Source organism: Vipera ursinii, assembly GCF_947247035.1.
Source record: "Vipera ursinii genome assembly, chromosome: 2".
NCBI lineage: Eukaryota > Metazoa > Chordata > Lepidosauria > Squamata > Viperidae > Vipera > Vipera ursinii.
In genome coordinates this window covers 283996465-284011061 of record NC_139513.1, presented here as the reverse complement: position 1 = coordinate 284011061, position 14597 = coordinate 283996465, and the positions used below count along the sequence as shown (strand labels likewise).

Genomic DNA, 14597 nt, shown 5'->3' with positions numbered 1-14597 from the left:
GGGCACTGCCAAGGGCGGCGTGGAGAGCGAATAAATCGACTCTGAAGTCCCCCCCGAGGCGCCTCCCCGGAATTTCTAGCTGGAGACGGTGCCCCGTCGCCCAGAGCGGGCGCAGCGGCCTCGGACTGCCCTCCCCATCAGCCACAGCCGGCACGACCCGCCGTCCTGGTGGAACCGGGATGTCCCAGGCGAGTGCTGCCCCTCCACTCGAAGGCGTCGGGGCCCTGTCCCCCAAAACGCGGGCGGAGCCGGAGCAAAAACACATTTGATGTGCATTTCAATTTTAATTCAAATTAAATACAGCGAGTGCAGTTTTCTCTCGTGTATTGGCTAACTTTCTTCCTACATTAAAAATGAAGATTTGCTGGCACCTTTTGGCGGGCCTCTGGGACACCCCCTCCCCTGCTGCCCCGGAGCCCCTCTTGTAGAGTCCTGTCTAGGCCGGAGAGGATCAAGTGCCTTCGCTGACCCCTTAGGGATGTGCTTGTCTTCCCAGCCCCTCTCTCTGGGGCTCCAGGGGGAAAGAAGCCACAGTTAATACTGGATGTGGCCCTTTTGTTTCCCCTGCAGCAGCGTGATAGGCCTGGAAAAGTTGCCAAGCCTGGAACTTGGTGGCCCCCTGCCCAGATAAAGACTAGCCAGCTTAGAAGGCTCCTCCCGCTCCAGGCAGTCGGAGCTGGTTCCTTGGAGGGCTGTGTCAGGTTTGGCTGGGAGGTGGGAAAAGGAGGGTGCCCAGGAGACTTTTCAGGTGTGGGCAGGAGCTGGCTAGCCCAGCATCTGGATCTCAGTGAGTAAGGTGGCTCTCTGCAGGTCAGGGATGACCTCTGGGGAAAACTCACCGTCTGCATATGTGTCTCGGGGGAGCAGATGCTGGCTCAACATGCCCAAAGCGAGGAACTTTTATCAGGGCCTGCCCGGGCCCCAGCCCAGCCAAAAATCAGAGGTGCTGATGTTCTGGCCGGAGTGCATGATGGGTTTCCCCTGCCATCTGGAATGGAGACACTGTTCCCCACAGACAGGCAGGCAGGGGGCCACAGGCAGCAGCCTGGCCTTCCTGTGTGGATCTGGCCAGACCAGGCAGGGCTTGGGCTTCCCTATCCAGCTCTGCAGGCCGCCCCAGACTTCTGAAGCTGGAAGCAGCAGCTGCTTTGCCCCAGTTGGTTATTCGTTCCCCTCTGAGGATGCGAAGGCCTTCAGCTTGCAGGAGTGGGGGGCTGTTCCGCCTCCCTCCAGAAATGATCTTGCAGTGCAGTGTGTGCATATGGGGGATGGGGAAGCAGAAGGGAAGGGTGTTGTGGGGGAGCCTCGTGATCTGGGAGGAAGACTCTTCTCCATCATCCCTGGGCAGGTAGGCACGTGACAGTCTCCCCTCCCCCGGCTATTGGAGGTCCTTGGGCCAAGGGGGAGGGGTGTTTCATGGTTGGCACAGAGGCCAGAGCAAGAGTGGTCCGGCCGGGGGGCTCTGCATCCTGGCCCCCCGTCTGTCTAAAGGCCCCTAGGCCGCTGCTCTGCATCAGCTGGTGCAGACGCTGGTGATGGAGACGCCAGTGCCAGCAGTGCCGGGGTCCACCAGGCCGAGCTCCTCCTGCTCATTGATGCAGAGCTGATAGCCGCAACCCTTCCGGCGAGGCAGGGGTCCCGCCAGCCTGGATGCCTCCGCCTTGGCCCGAGGGGGCAGCAAGAAGCCCACGCTGCCGGCGATCAGCATGTGCCAGATGCTGTGGATGTAGAAGTAGTTCTCCTCCGTCTCCACGAAAGCGTAGAGCAGCACGGCTGAGGCGGCGATCAGGGCCCCGGGCAGCAGGTAGAAGGTCCAGCGCTGCCAGGTGGGAGGGTAGCAATGGCGCCGGTGGATGCTGCGAACCGTCTGCAGGGGGAAAGAAGGTGGCAGCCAGTCTGGGAGGCAGCCTGGCTGAGGAGCAGCTGCTCATGCCCCTCGGCCATTCTGGGGAGCTCCAGCCACCCCTGCCCTGCCGTCGGTGCTCCCTGCCATAGAACCCTGGCCAGAATAGTTGCTGGAAAGCAAGTCCTCCCACCCACCCCCATGTTTGGGGGCCAGGCATGGGCAGCTTGGCTCAGGGAGACGCAGGTGCCTTGTGCTCAGCCCCTCTTTCCTGCAGAGCAAGGAAGGGGCTGTCCCCCAGAAGCCAGGCTGCCTCTTGAAGGGGCTCTCTGTTTCACTGGACATGTTTGAGGCCCTTGCTGGGCACCCAAAGGTCTTTCCATCTGGAAGCACCACAACGAGGCTGGGCAGCCCAGCCGGGGCCTCAGGGTAGGGGAGGGAGTCAAGGGCCTAAGGTCCTTACCCAAGCAATGGCCATGACACCCACGGCGAAGAGGCTGGGCCCCAGCAGGTTCCAGAGGCCGTGCCGGTCCAGCTGCAGGGCCATGGAGAGGAGCATGGCTCCCAGTAGGTACAGCACCTGCTCAGGGGAAAAGCACAGAGAGTTCTTCATGGGTGAGGGGGGTGTCAGTCTGCTGGGTCAGAGGCCACAAGACAGCCAGGCCGAGTGGTCCCCGTACTCTGCCTGTTCTGGCCTCCAGCTGTCCCCAATCGGCGTTCTCCCCATCCCTCCCTGCAGCAGAAGAGTTAGCCCAGCAAGCGAGCCCTGAGCCCCACAAGTGGCCAGCAGCAGCATCCCTGGATCTTCTCTGGAGCTACCTTGCTGGTATGCCAGGCTTACCGCTCCTCCTCGCCTGCCTGAGCCTTATGGATGCTGGGGCTCTCCTGAGCCTTCAGGAAGGGGAGGAGGGCCCCACAGCACCTTTTCCTTCTGATCCTGAGTGAAGGTGGGGCCTATTCCCCACAACAGCGCAAGGAGAGGGCGATTCCCCAGTGCATTCATTTACTCTCGGGGGTTGGGGGGGGAAAAGGTGGGAGTCAAAGCTGAGGTGGTGACAATTTCTTGCCTTTCCTACATGAGCCAGGGCAGCATCCATAAGGATCCCTCTTTCCTGTACAACAACCCTGTGAGGGAGGCTGATCTGAGAGGACCTCGTTGAACCTTTCTAGGAAACAGTCTCTGGCCTCCCCGCCTGCCTCTGGGCCAGAGGGCAGCCCTGGCACCCTGACGTTTTGCCGAGCTGGTCTCTATTTCCATGGGTGAGACGTCGTCCTGCAGGGCATTGTGTACCTTTTGTTGTGTTGTCTGCCCAGAGTCTGCCAGGATTGGGCTGGGATACACCCGTGGGGAGGAGTCAGGGGTTGCTGCTGCCCCAGACTCTTTCAGGCTCCTGCCCGCCATCTCTCCTGCTCGGGGATCAGTAGTGCACTGCCAGCTCATCTCCCAGGGCCCGCCTTTTTCCAGCCTGGGGTCCGAACTGCTTCTTTCAGTAGCCCTGCCCTCTTCTCTCTACCTGTTTGATGACGGGCTGTAGGCGGGCCATGGCGATGACAGTGACCCAGACAGACATGAGGGAGCCCAAGAAGTCACAGAATTGCAGCACGTCATAGTCCATGATGCAGAACACCACGATGCCCGGCTGGTCACAGGCATGGTAGAACTGTCAGAGACAGAAGGGGTCACTCCATCAGGAGAAGGACTGATGGCTTGCCTCCATCCGGGCCAGCCCTTCCAGCAGCCTGGCTTCCCCTCCTCGCCCTGCAACGCGGCCAGGTGGTCTAGCCCTTGGTGGCTCCCTTCAGGGCGAGACCCCCATAGACCGCATCAAGCAGGAGGTTCCAGCTCAGGGCGGGGCTGAGGCTTTGCAGGAGAATCTGGCTTCTTCATCGCTGACCCACTGGATCTTGGGCCAGGTGGAGGGAGGGAAGATAGATCCTCCCCAGGACTCAAGAGTTCCACCTCAGGGGAGAAGGAAGCACCTTTTCTGGCACGCTGGGCAGCCGGACTGGCCGTTGTGGCTGTTTGGGGGAGGGTTGCTGGGGAGACTTTCCACTTTGCCAGGAAGACTCAAGTCTTTGGCCAAGAGGGCAACAGAGCTCCTTCGGAGCTCATCCAACTAAGTGGGTCACCGGGAACTAGAAAGGCCACGAGCCTCAGTGGCTGGCCAATCCCAGGCGTAAAGCCACTGCGACAGCAACCCGCTTTAGATAAGTTTGCACATCAGAGCGGGCAGCATGAGGGACAGCAAGGCTTTTTTTGTCATAGAACACTCAGAACGGAGTTCCGGCACCTTTTTTGGATGGAACCTTGTAGGGTAGGCAAGGCGGGTTGTATGACGTGTGAGTTCCGGCACCGTTTTCTTTGACAAAAAAAGCACTGAGGGACAGTCAAAACTTCCTTCCACCCCGGGGTGAAGCCAGACTCCAGGCGACCTTCATGCCCTCCCCCTCCCACCTCTCTCTTGCGGGGGTGGTGGTGGTTCCATCCTGGTAGCCCTCACCGTGGAGAAGAACATGGTGAAGATGTAGATGGCTGCCTCCAGCAGATAGCCGGTCCGCACCGCAATGGCCACCGGTGGGACGAACATGAGGTTGCTCAGGCACAGCAGGAGGGTGGAGAGCAACTGAAAGCCGTAGGAGAAGGCGGCTGCGTTGTCGGTGCAGCCCCAGCCGCTCCAGCCTGTGGGCAAGAACTGGCATCAGGGTCAACCCCCCCCCCCCCGCCCAGAGGGTGTGCTCTCCCCACTGTATTTCAAGTCAGAAGAGTAGCAGCCTGGAGATGGAGAAAAGTGGGAACAGAGCCCCCCTGCCCCGGACAGCTAGTCCACTGCCCACTCACCTGCTTTGCACTCGCAGGCCGCATATAGGTAGTTGTTGGTGCGCAGAAGCTTGCACTGGCCATAGGGGCCGCAGTCGTTGATGCAGGGGGAGAGGAAGGCGCGCAGGTACACTTCAGCGGTCAGGTTCCCACAAGACGAGGGCCTGCAGGGAGGCAGGCCAGGTCAGGAGGAAGCCTCCTGGCAGCATCCCATCTGCCACTTGAGACCAGGTGCCTGGCCCCAGCCACATGGAAGTGAGAAAGTGCCCAGCCAGTTGGTGGAAGAGCAGCCGAGCCAATCCTGAGCTTGTGGGGCTGGGCCTAGTGAGGGGGGCACAAACAGCTAGCTGGGGGGGGATCCAGAGTCTCTTCCTGGTATTGGGGGGGGTCACCCAAGAACTACCAGACTCTCACTGATGGTGTGAAAAAGAGGCCTCTTTGGGTAATAAGCAGTGCCCTTGATTAATCATCACCCAGTGCGTTCACACAGAGAGGGCCTCCTCAGGGTGCCCTGGGCTAGACAATGTCGGCTGGCGACCCCCAGGGGGAGGGCCTTCTCTGTGGGAGCGCCAGCCCTATGGAACCAACTCCCCCTTGAGCTTCGGATGGCCCGGGATCTCCGGTCCTTTCGCCGCGGCCTCAAAACACTCCTCTTCCATCAGGCTGACCTGGACTGACAGGGACTTTAATTATGTTTTTAATTTTTAACTTAATTTTAATTTATTCTACTGAGGCTATTAATTTAATTTCTTTTTAACTTTTGTATTATTGTATTTTATTGTTGTTAGCCGCCCTGAGTCCTTTGGGAGTGTTGTGACTCAGGGCCAGCCTGTGGGTCCGACAGCCGGCTCCGACGTATCGGAGGACTCAGATGAGGGGGAGGAGGGAGACGAACCGGCTGATGATGGTTTGGAGGCTTTGCAGAGTCCTCAGCCGGGGACCTCTTCTCAGCTGCGTGAGCCCGAGAGTGCGGAGGATGATGACCCACAGCTGGCCCTGTTCAAGGACGCCCGACGCAGGAGGCAGTCGAGCAGGAACAAACAAAGAAAGGCTATGGGACTCCTCGGGAGGAGGCACAGGGAGACCACGCCCTGAGCTCTCTATAAAAGGAGTGTTTGGGGAGGGGCTGGTTGCTGAAAGCAACTTTTCCGCTTGAGAAGACAAGCTCTAGTGTTTTTGTTAACTGCGTAATTAAATCTTGGCAGATGCCTTTTAGCCTTGGACGCTCTCCAGTCTCTTCTTTCTGATAAGGGGTTTGCCTTACTACAAGGCCAGAAGGGCTGGTTCAGAACAGGGAGATAAGGCGGCATATAAGTCCCAATAATAAATAAATAAATAAATAAATAAATAAATAAATAAATAAATAAATAAATAATATTTTCAGTTTCTTTAAAGAAAGAAGAAATTGTTTGTGTGGAATATAGAACTTGGATAATTGTGTAGAAAAGTGAACTCTAGTAACTCAAAAATTCATTATAATGGCGAAATCACACCTCTTGAGTAGTCAATTAGTTATTAACGAGCCCTTGCTAAGAATATTATGGGATAGTATGAATTGTTGCACGATACATATATAGTTGCTGGGCATGCTAGTGGATGCTTGATGATTGAAATGGTGCTGTTCCAATTGAAGAGCGCATTCCAAACCCAATATGTTTGGAAGTGTATATAAAGTGATTTTCCCCCTTTCCTAAGGGTCTTTCCACCTTGTACCTGTGGGAGACCTAGCCCTTGCTTATGCATAAATAAAAGGTATTAATCTACCTTTCTGACTCGGTTGCTATTTTGACCAGGGGTGCACCAGCCTAACACCCTTACTGTGTGAGAGCTCCCAGCAGCTTCTCCTGACTCCACCTGGCTGTCTCCTGCTAGACGAGGGCATCCAGCTCTCCCCCCACAGCTGAACCCCTCCCAGGTAGCCCCACAGAGAGGCCCATAGGAAATGGGCCACCTCCCACCTTGACTGTCACATCACCCACATCATAGTGGGGTGTTCTGGAAAGTTTCTGTGACGCAGATTCCATCACTCCTTCAAAACGGTCTGCATCCTTTCATTTTAGCCATTTAGCCATTTTAACTGGCATAATATAAATGGCAAACAACCTCTCGGATTGTCTCTCCTTTACTGAGAGTAGTTTTCTCCCAGCTGCCAGGCATGTGGGTGGCCCTCCCAGCCGTTTTCCCAGACCGGGAGGGTCCTTCACCACCAGCACCGAGTGTGGACTGGGACCATCCCAAGCAGCAGGCCCACACGGAACTGTGGTTACCTTTTCTATGTTCTGCTGCTCCTTGGGGGGATGCCCGGCCAGGATGACTTACCTTCGGTCCGTGGTGCAGAGTGAGCGCAGACTCAGGTACCAGCTGCCCGTCTGGGGGTAGGGAATCCGCAGTCGGGTGAAGGGAGAGGTGGCATTTATGGACAGCAGGAACCCAGCCAGCAGTTCTGCCAAGTAGAAGCAGTGGCTGAGGCCAGCTCACCTGCCTTGCGAGGGCCGCCCCACCGGTTGTGCAGCAAAAGCCCTCTGCAAGGAGAGTCCCTGCTGGTCAGTGCAGATGCAGGGGAGGTGCTGGCCTTACCTGTCTGGCAGGTCACTGAGGAGTCCCCTTCTGAGGCCAAAGGCACCTCGTGGTTCAGACACGCAAAGATGGTGGCATTCTCCCCGCGCAGAGAAGACTAAGGGAAGAGACACGAGTCTGCATTATTATCCTGTACAATGTCTCCTCTTGTTCCCACATTCAGGTGTGCCCCTTTGTAGCCTTGGGGGTCCCGTTTGGGGCAGCGGGTGGTTGGAAGAAGCCAGTCACGGAGGCTGTCTCTCCAGGCCTGCCTGCACCCGGGCGCCAGGCCCCCACCCCCTGGCCACCCAGCTTCTGCATCTCTGCCTCACAGCCACTGACCACTGTTGAGCCGCCCCCCCCTTACACATACTGAAAGATCTGGCCTGGACGCACCACGTTCAGCTTCAGCTCCAGGTTGAGGATCCCTCCGCTGTCCAGCACAGGCAGGAGGTTGATGGCAAAGACAGCTGGCCGGTCAGGGGGCACTGACACATTGGGCCCAAAAAAGATGTAGAAGTGCACTGAGAAGGTGTCCAACTCGTTGCGCAGAGTGGGTCGGGTGGGCCAGCAGTGCTCCCCCCCTCTGGGAGGCCTGGGGGGTGTGGGGGTGGCTGGAGGCTGGAAGCTGCTGGGGAGGGAGGGGGGCAGGATGTCTGTCAGGGCCAGCCCTCCCGTGGAGCCGAAGGAGTGAGGCATGTTCAGGTGGGAGGCAGGTAGCTGGGCTTCACCCAAGCCAGTCCGGGAGCAGTCTGCAAAGACAGGGAGGGGGGCATTTGGATCGTGGCCCATCCAACAGCCCCTCCCCCCTTGATAGGACAGCCTTGAGCCTCCCTTGTTCTCCTCCAGGAGACCCTCTTTGGGTTCCCGGATCCAGTCCCAGTGGAACTTTCTGTTGAGGGGTCTTCTTCACATAAGGGGCAGAGGTCTCTGGGACTTCGGGGCTCCCCTCCCTCCCCATCAGGCACCCCCACTTGAAGCTGTTTGGCCTGACCTGGGAGGTGGGGGGTAGTCAGTGCTTTCCCACTTGGCACTGCCAGAGAAGCAGCACCCCTCCCCCACTGCTCAGGCCTTTTCTGCCCACCTTTGCCTCTGAAGGAGACAAGGGTGGTCAGTCACACACACACACATACACCCCGGTTTCTCACAGCAGAAGAAAGAATGAGATGCCACCCTCAAGCTCACCTTGATTTCCACCCCTGACTGTGGGTGGGGGGGCAGAGAGAATGGATGAGCCCTAGATGACATGACCTGGGAACATGAGCTCAGGGGACCTTAGTTTAGGAAACGCTTCCTTCTAGGTGGGCTTGCTCAGTTCCACGAAGTCTCCCAAGACCAATTCTGCACAGCCACCTCTGCCCATTCCCTGCCACATTCCTAGGTGTCACTCGAGGCATGAAGACGGGGCTTTCCACCCCAGGAGCCCCGTCTCTTGTGGGCCAACTCACCTTTCAGCTGCACCACCAGCTGGAAACCGATCCGGTCTGGCAGTGGCAGAAGCTTCTCCACCAGGATGAAGTACCAGTTTTGCCAGAAGGGGTGCTCCAGCACAAGGCGGCAGGGCAGCTGCTCCCAGCAGTCTACGGCTGTGGAGTTGTGCAGAGGGGGAGCCTTGCCACGCACTTTCAGCCCCAGTGGGCAGCCTGGCGCACTCTGATTGCCTCTGTGACAGTTTCGCAGCTGCACAAGCACCCTGGAGGTGTAGCTGGGAACGAAGACCCTACGGGCAAAGGAAGCTCATTGCCCCATGTCTTCCGTGGCTCCTATAAGGATGGGCAACTGGCCATCTCTAGCATTTGGCTGCCCCTCCCAGAGGAGACCCAGGGTGGGCTAGCCAATCTTTCAGCCGGCCTTTTCTGCAAATTGGAGCACTGGAGGAAGGGACGGCTCCCTCTTCTTTGACCTTCATTCTTTCCAAAGCCCCCTGGTCTCCTCCCCCACCCAGTAATGCCATGACTTTCCCAGCATGCCTCCTGCTGCCTACAAAGTGGAGCCTGGACCCGAAACAGTTTTCTTCCCAGGTGAGCATTTTTGAACTGGGAGCCATGTGTGAACTTGGTGCCCTCACTGGGGTCTGTGGGGGCATGACTGGGGACTCCGGCTAGACCAGTGGGGGCCTCCTTCATTCAAGCTTCTTGGAAACATCTCCCGAGCCCCCTCAGCCAAAGGCACATGGGGAAGAGTCAAAGAAGGACGTTTTATGGGGTGGGAAGGAGCAGATCCTGCGGCCCTTACTTCGCAGAAAAGGTGTTCTTTCTACAAACTGCATCATGGAGGCTTCCCTCTTCCATGGTCCCTTTGTGTGATTTTATGCTGCCTTGGAAATACCTGGGACACCTCATTATTCCCTTCTGCTACCTCCCCCCGCAGAATGCCCGCCTCCCACACCACAAGAGAAGCCCTGTTCCTTGGCCATGACACTCACTTGTAGAGCAGGGACCGATTGTGGGAGGAGATGACGTGGTCAGTCTCATAGCCTGGATGCAGCACACCAATGCCCACCAGGCGCTGGACGATGAGCTGGGGCTGGAAGAGATACTGGCAGTCCTCTGCAAGTCCCTGTGGGGGGAAGCGGGCCCTGTCAGAAGCCCTAGCCCAATCCAGCTGTTCCCCATCCATATATCCAGCCTTGCAGGAAGGACTGAGGCTCTCGCATGAGCCTCACCCAAGAGAGAGGGGCCGGTGCTACCGGTGCTGCCCTCGAGACAGGTGTGATGCAAATGCCCTCCATGCAGCTTCTTCCCACACAAGGAACCCTTTACATAATAACCCCTTCTGGGCTGTCCCCATGGAGGGGTGAACTGAGTGCACCAGGGAGTTCAGCTATGTACCAACTGCCCCTGCCCTGATCAAGGCTTCTTCCCACAGAAGAGTCAACCCAGCCATCTCCTGGGACTTCCCCCTCCCCAAGGATTTTTTATGGAGAGGGGTTTACAAGCCTCGCATCTTCTTTGGCCTTTTTCATTCCTCAGTGGGCATGAATTAGACTACAACCCCCATCATCCCTCCCCAGTGCAGCAGATTACCTGCCATTGGGACTGGCTCCCACAGATCCCCCAGGGATCTGCCACTCTCCTGCAGCCTTAGAGCCCGCACTCACCTTGACAGAGATCTTGCCCTGTTCTCTGGGCAAATGGGCAGCCAGGAACCAGTCCCCAGGCAGGGGGCTGGTGATGTTGAAGACCCCAGTGGTCCTGTTGGGCAGCGTCCAGGTGAGCGTGAGGGCAAAGGAGCCGGGCACAGCTGTGTCCCTAGGGAAGTGCATGCCCAGTGGGTTAATGACTGGTGGCGCTCCTGAGCGGAAATACCTGCCCAGAGAGACAAAGGCAAGAGTCAGAGACAGGAGGGACTGGGTGCTGAGTTGGGGGAGTGGGGGCTCATGGGAAGGGGCTGCAAGAGGAGGAGGGAGCTGGGGAGCTCACATTTGTCTGTCAGGATGGGAATCCAAGCCTCTACTTTGAGACTGGGAAGCTTTCCCTTGCCCAATAATCCTGGCACTTCATGAGGCTGCAGATGATGGCAGGGTTGGATCTGCCTTCATCTAATTTGCCCCACAAATGAACAAATTATTAATTAAAAAAACACCCCTCCCCTCCCCCCAGCACAAAGTTTTCAGTTTCCCACGAGTCTTCTTAAGTCTCAAAGTGACTGGCAACGCTCAGAGCCTAAAGCTTTGTGCGACCAATGAACCTTGCAAAAGCCGGCCCACCCATTCCTCTGAAGGTGGGAAGAGCGGTTAAAGGAACAGCCCCCTCTACCAGAAACAGGAGTGTTACAGCTTTGCCACAGCCTGCAGCCCAGTTCCTGGTGAGAACCCAGCCTGGGAGGCCCTGCAGCCAGGACGAAAAGCCCTGCCTCGACTCACACGGTGATGCTCCGGTCCGGGCATCGGTCGCCTAGGGTGCCACCCTGCTCTTTGAAAGTGACCAGGTTCCAGACGGCCACCGCAGTGTCCTCTGGGATGCGGAAATGGAAGAGCTCCAGGCTAGTGAAGGAGCGGAAGGCATTCAGCTTGCGAGGCGTCCGGGTGAAGTAGTCGGTCACGAACAGCCCAGCTGGGGAAAGAGAGGCAGGATGAACGGTGGTTGGAGGCTGCTGGGCAGGGCAGGGGTGTGAAGCCAGTCCAAGCCACGAGGGAGCAGCTGTCACCCGATTCCCCAATGGGCCAGGATTGCTCCGCAGAGACACCCTCCCCTACACACGCTCTCTGCATCCATGTTCCAGATCGACACCCACCCACCCATCCCCAGCTGCCTTCCTTACACCCACCCATCCCCCAGGCCTGGAGAGCCTCTGGTAACTGAAGGTCAGCCAGGCACCTCCCAAGCGCGGGCCCAAGATGCAGCTAGGTGCTTTCCACCCCTGCGAAATGGATTTGCCTCGCTTCCAAAGGAGAACCAACAGAAAGTTCTGTGTGGGGAAGTCTCCATCCCAGGAGGCTCAGCTGGCCTAAGGTCGGAGAAGCTCCTGTCTCCAAACAACCGCCTTGCCGCCCCCCCCCCTGGCAAGCACACTTATGCCCTCCCCACAAGAAATGACTCTTCCCCCTACTAGGCCTGCCTTGTAGAAGAGGTTCCAGGGCCCTTGCGCACCGTATTTGCAGCAAGAAGCACTCAGCTACCAATCCTGGAAATAGCCTTTCTGAGGATGCAGCCTACAGTTGCAGAGTGGGGTGGGTGGGGACTCCTGGCCTGCCATCTTCTGGGGTGGCCAAGCACTTGCTCAACTGAGGGTGAAGGTTCTCTCTCATGCTTGGAGAATGAACCTTCACCCTCATCCTACACCCGAGCTATAGATATTACAGATATTCACCACCATTGCAAACCTACTCAACTCCTCTGAGCTGTCTATTCCCTCCCCACCCTGGAACACTTCCACACAACACTAGCTGCCCCAGATTATCTGGGCGGGAGGCAGGGCCTGTTCCTTTCTGACAGACACAGCATGGATGACATCCCCAGCCTAGCAGGCAGAAAACCAAAGCCAAGGTTGGGAGGGCGAGTGGGCTTTCTGCATCCTCTGCCAGTCTTGTGCATGGGCATGTGCACACACAGACCCTCCGGCAAGCTCTTTCTGCATTTGGTCCCTCTGCCAGTCTTGGCAGAGGGACGAAGGGCAGAAACAGCCTGATGGAAAGGGTGTGTGTGTGTGTCCATGCACACCCTGTCTCATGGCAAACTGGAAGAGACCTGTGTAGAGAGAAGCATTGGGCAGGTCAATGTGCAAGGGCTAGGCTATCTTTGCCTCTGTGAGGTTCTCCATCCAGAAGCCCCTTCTTGGTGCTAGAGGGAGGTGCCTGCTCAGAAGCCCTGCTCCACCAGAGAAGAGTGTTCTGCCTCCTCCATATGTTTTTCCCCATAGGGCCCAGGTCCCTTCTGGGCCTGGGTAAAAGCCACAACTAGGATTGTGATATCTAATTAATACATCCGGAATTCAACCTGAAACTTGCTTCCCTGTAATTGGAATCCATTGCTTTCTGGAGCCAGAGGGAGCAGGCACGCGCTGCCTTCTGTATAGCAATCTGGGTGAATTTGGGGTGGGGGTGGTGGCTTTTAAGCTGTGTTTTAATGATTGGTTTTGGTCTGGGGTGGGGAAGCGGAAAGGATCCTTCACAGTCACATCCTTAGTGCTCTCTGAGCTTGGTTGTGTGCAGGCTCGCTTGCACATATTCCACGACCCGATTAGGAAACATCACCAGGGCACGCTCGTGTGCACAGAGCAATGGTGATGCGACCTCATGAAATGTCTGCAAGCAAACAGCCAAGCAGCAAGGATCCCACAGCTAGGGAGATTCTCCTTTGAGGCAGATTTATACTGGGCAAACTAGAAGAAAAGACAGTCTGTCCTCAGATCGCCTTTTGCTCTGAGCTTCACATGCTTGGCTGAGACTCAGGCCCACAACATTCAGCTACAATAGGTCGGAGCCCCCTGGGACCGGAAAAAACACTCTTCATGGGAAGCACAAAGCAGCCAGAACAACTGGGCCTCTCTGTTTCTACTATTGCTGCCTGGAGCAAGGTTTGATTTCTTTACACCTGTCTGGCCCACGGTTCAATCAAAAAAAGTGTCAACCTTCAAATAATGCAGACAGAACTAACTGGCTGGCTGGCTGAAGTGACATATACATGAGTAACTAAAATCAGGCTAATGAGACCCCATTCCAACAGTCATACAGCACATGTTTTTGATTTGCAAACAAAAAGGATTCCGACATAATAAGAGGGTTTGGCTCACACCAGGCTGGATTCCAACAAATTCCCCAACACCATTTTAACCTGAAACAAAAGAATGAGGAACAGCCACAGCACAACCAAACCTGATCTTTAAGCTCAGTGTTGCAATGTGCTCTGACAGAGAGACAGCCTGGTCCTGAATTCTGCAGGGTCACTCAGGCCTGGTTGGTGCTGCCGTCAGGTTTAGCCTAAAGAACACTTGGGACATGGAAGTCTGTCCACACCTGATGGGGAGTGGGAAGAAGCACAGACAGGGAGGCTCTGGGGTACTAGAGGGTTCCCCTTTCCACTCCCAGCCATCAGCCAAGGCATAGAACAGGTGAGCCACCAGCATCACTTCTCAAGGTGCCCCTCCTTTCTTGAGGTGCTCTAGAAAAAGCACATAATAATGGAATAGCTCGCATGTAGGCTGGAAGGGAAGCATAGAACATAGAATCCTAAGGCTGGAAAGGACATCAGAGGTCTTCTAGTCCAACCCCCTGCTCAAGGCAGGAGACCCTATACTATCTCAGTCAAATGGTTTTTGAAAACTTTGAAAGCTATTCTATTGATTGTTCTCACTGTCAAAAAAAATTCTCCTTACTCCTAGGTTGGATCTCTTTAACAAGTTTCCACCCATTACTTCTGGTGCCTTAGAGAGTAAGTCAATCCCCTCTTCTTTGTGAAGCCCCTCAAGTATCAGAAGACAGCTATCGTGTCCCCCCCCATCTTTCTCTTTGATAGGCTAAACCAGACATGTCAAACTCGTGACGTCGCGCAACATATCAGAGCTTTTCCCCCATTGCTGGCAATGGGGTGGGTGCGGTTTCGTCGCAACGCATCCAGCCCGCGGGCCGGCAGTTTGACACCCCTGGGCTGAACATACCCAGCTCCCTCAACTGTTCATCGTCTGATTTAGCCTCCATACCTTTTATCATCTTTGCCCGCTTTCTACAGACTCAGCATCCTTTTTGTGACTGGAACTGTATGGAGTCTTTCAAGTGTGGCCTCACCAGTGTAGTATAGATTGGTACTATCATTTTTCATGATTTTGATGCTATTCCACTGATGCATCCCACGACTGCATTGGCTTTTTCAGCAGATGCCGCACACTGCTGGCTCATACTTAAGGGATGGTCCTCTAGGACTCCAAGATAGTTGCTACTGT

The 14597-nt window shown here is 56.2% G+C and overlaps 1 protein-coding gene across 1 annotated transcript; it reads right to left on the bottom strand.

The window, feature by feature from the left end:
- Positions 1-1513: 1513 nt before the first annotated feature.
- On the bottom strand, positions 1514-14367 carry TMEM8B (transmembrane protein 8B; the record flags this gene model as incomplete). Its single annotated transcript, XM_083351180.1, has 13 exons — positions 1514-1867; positions 2307-2423; positions 3358-3504; positions 4345-4523; positions 4683-4825; positions 6981-7104; positions 7239-7335; positions 7614-7969; positions 8666-8937; positions 9643-9776; positions 10318-10525; positions 11083-11272; positions 14316-14367. The coding sequence occupies 13 exons, from the start codon at positions 14365-14367 to the stop codon at positions 1514-1516; spliced, it is 2373 nt and encodes a 790-aa protein (XP_083207306.1).
- Positions 14368-14597: the final 230 nt, after the last annotated feature.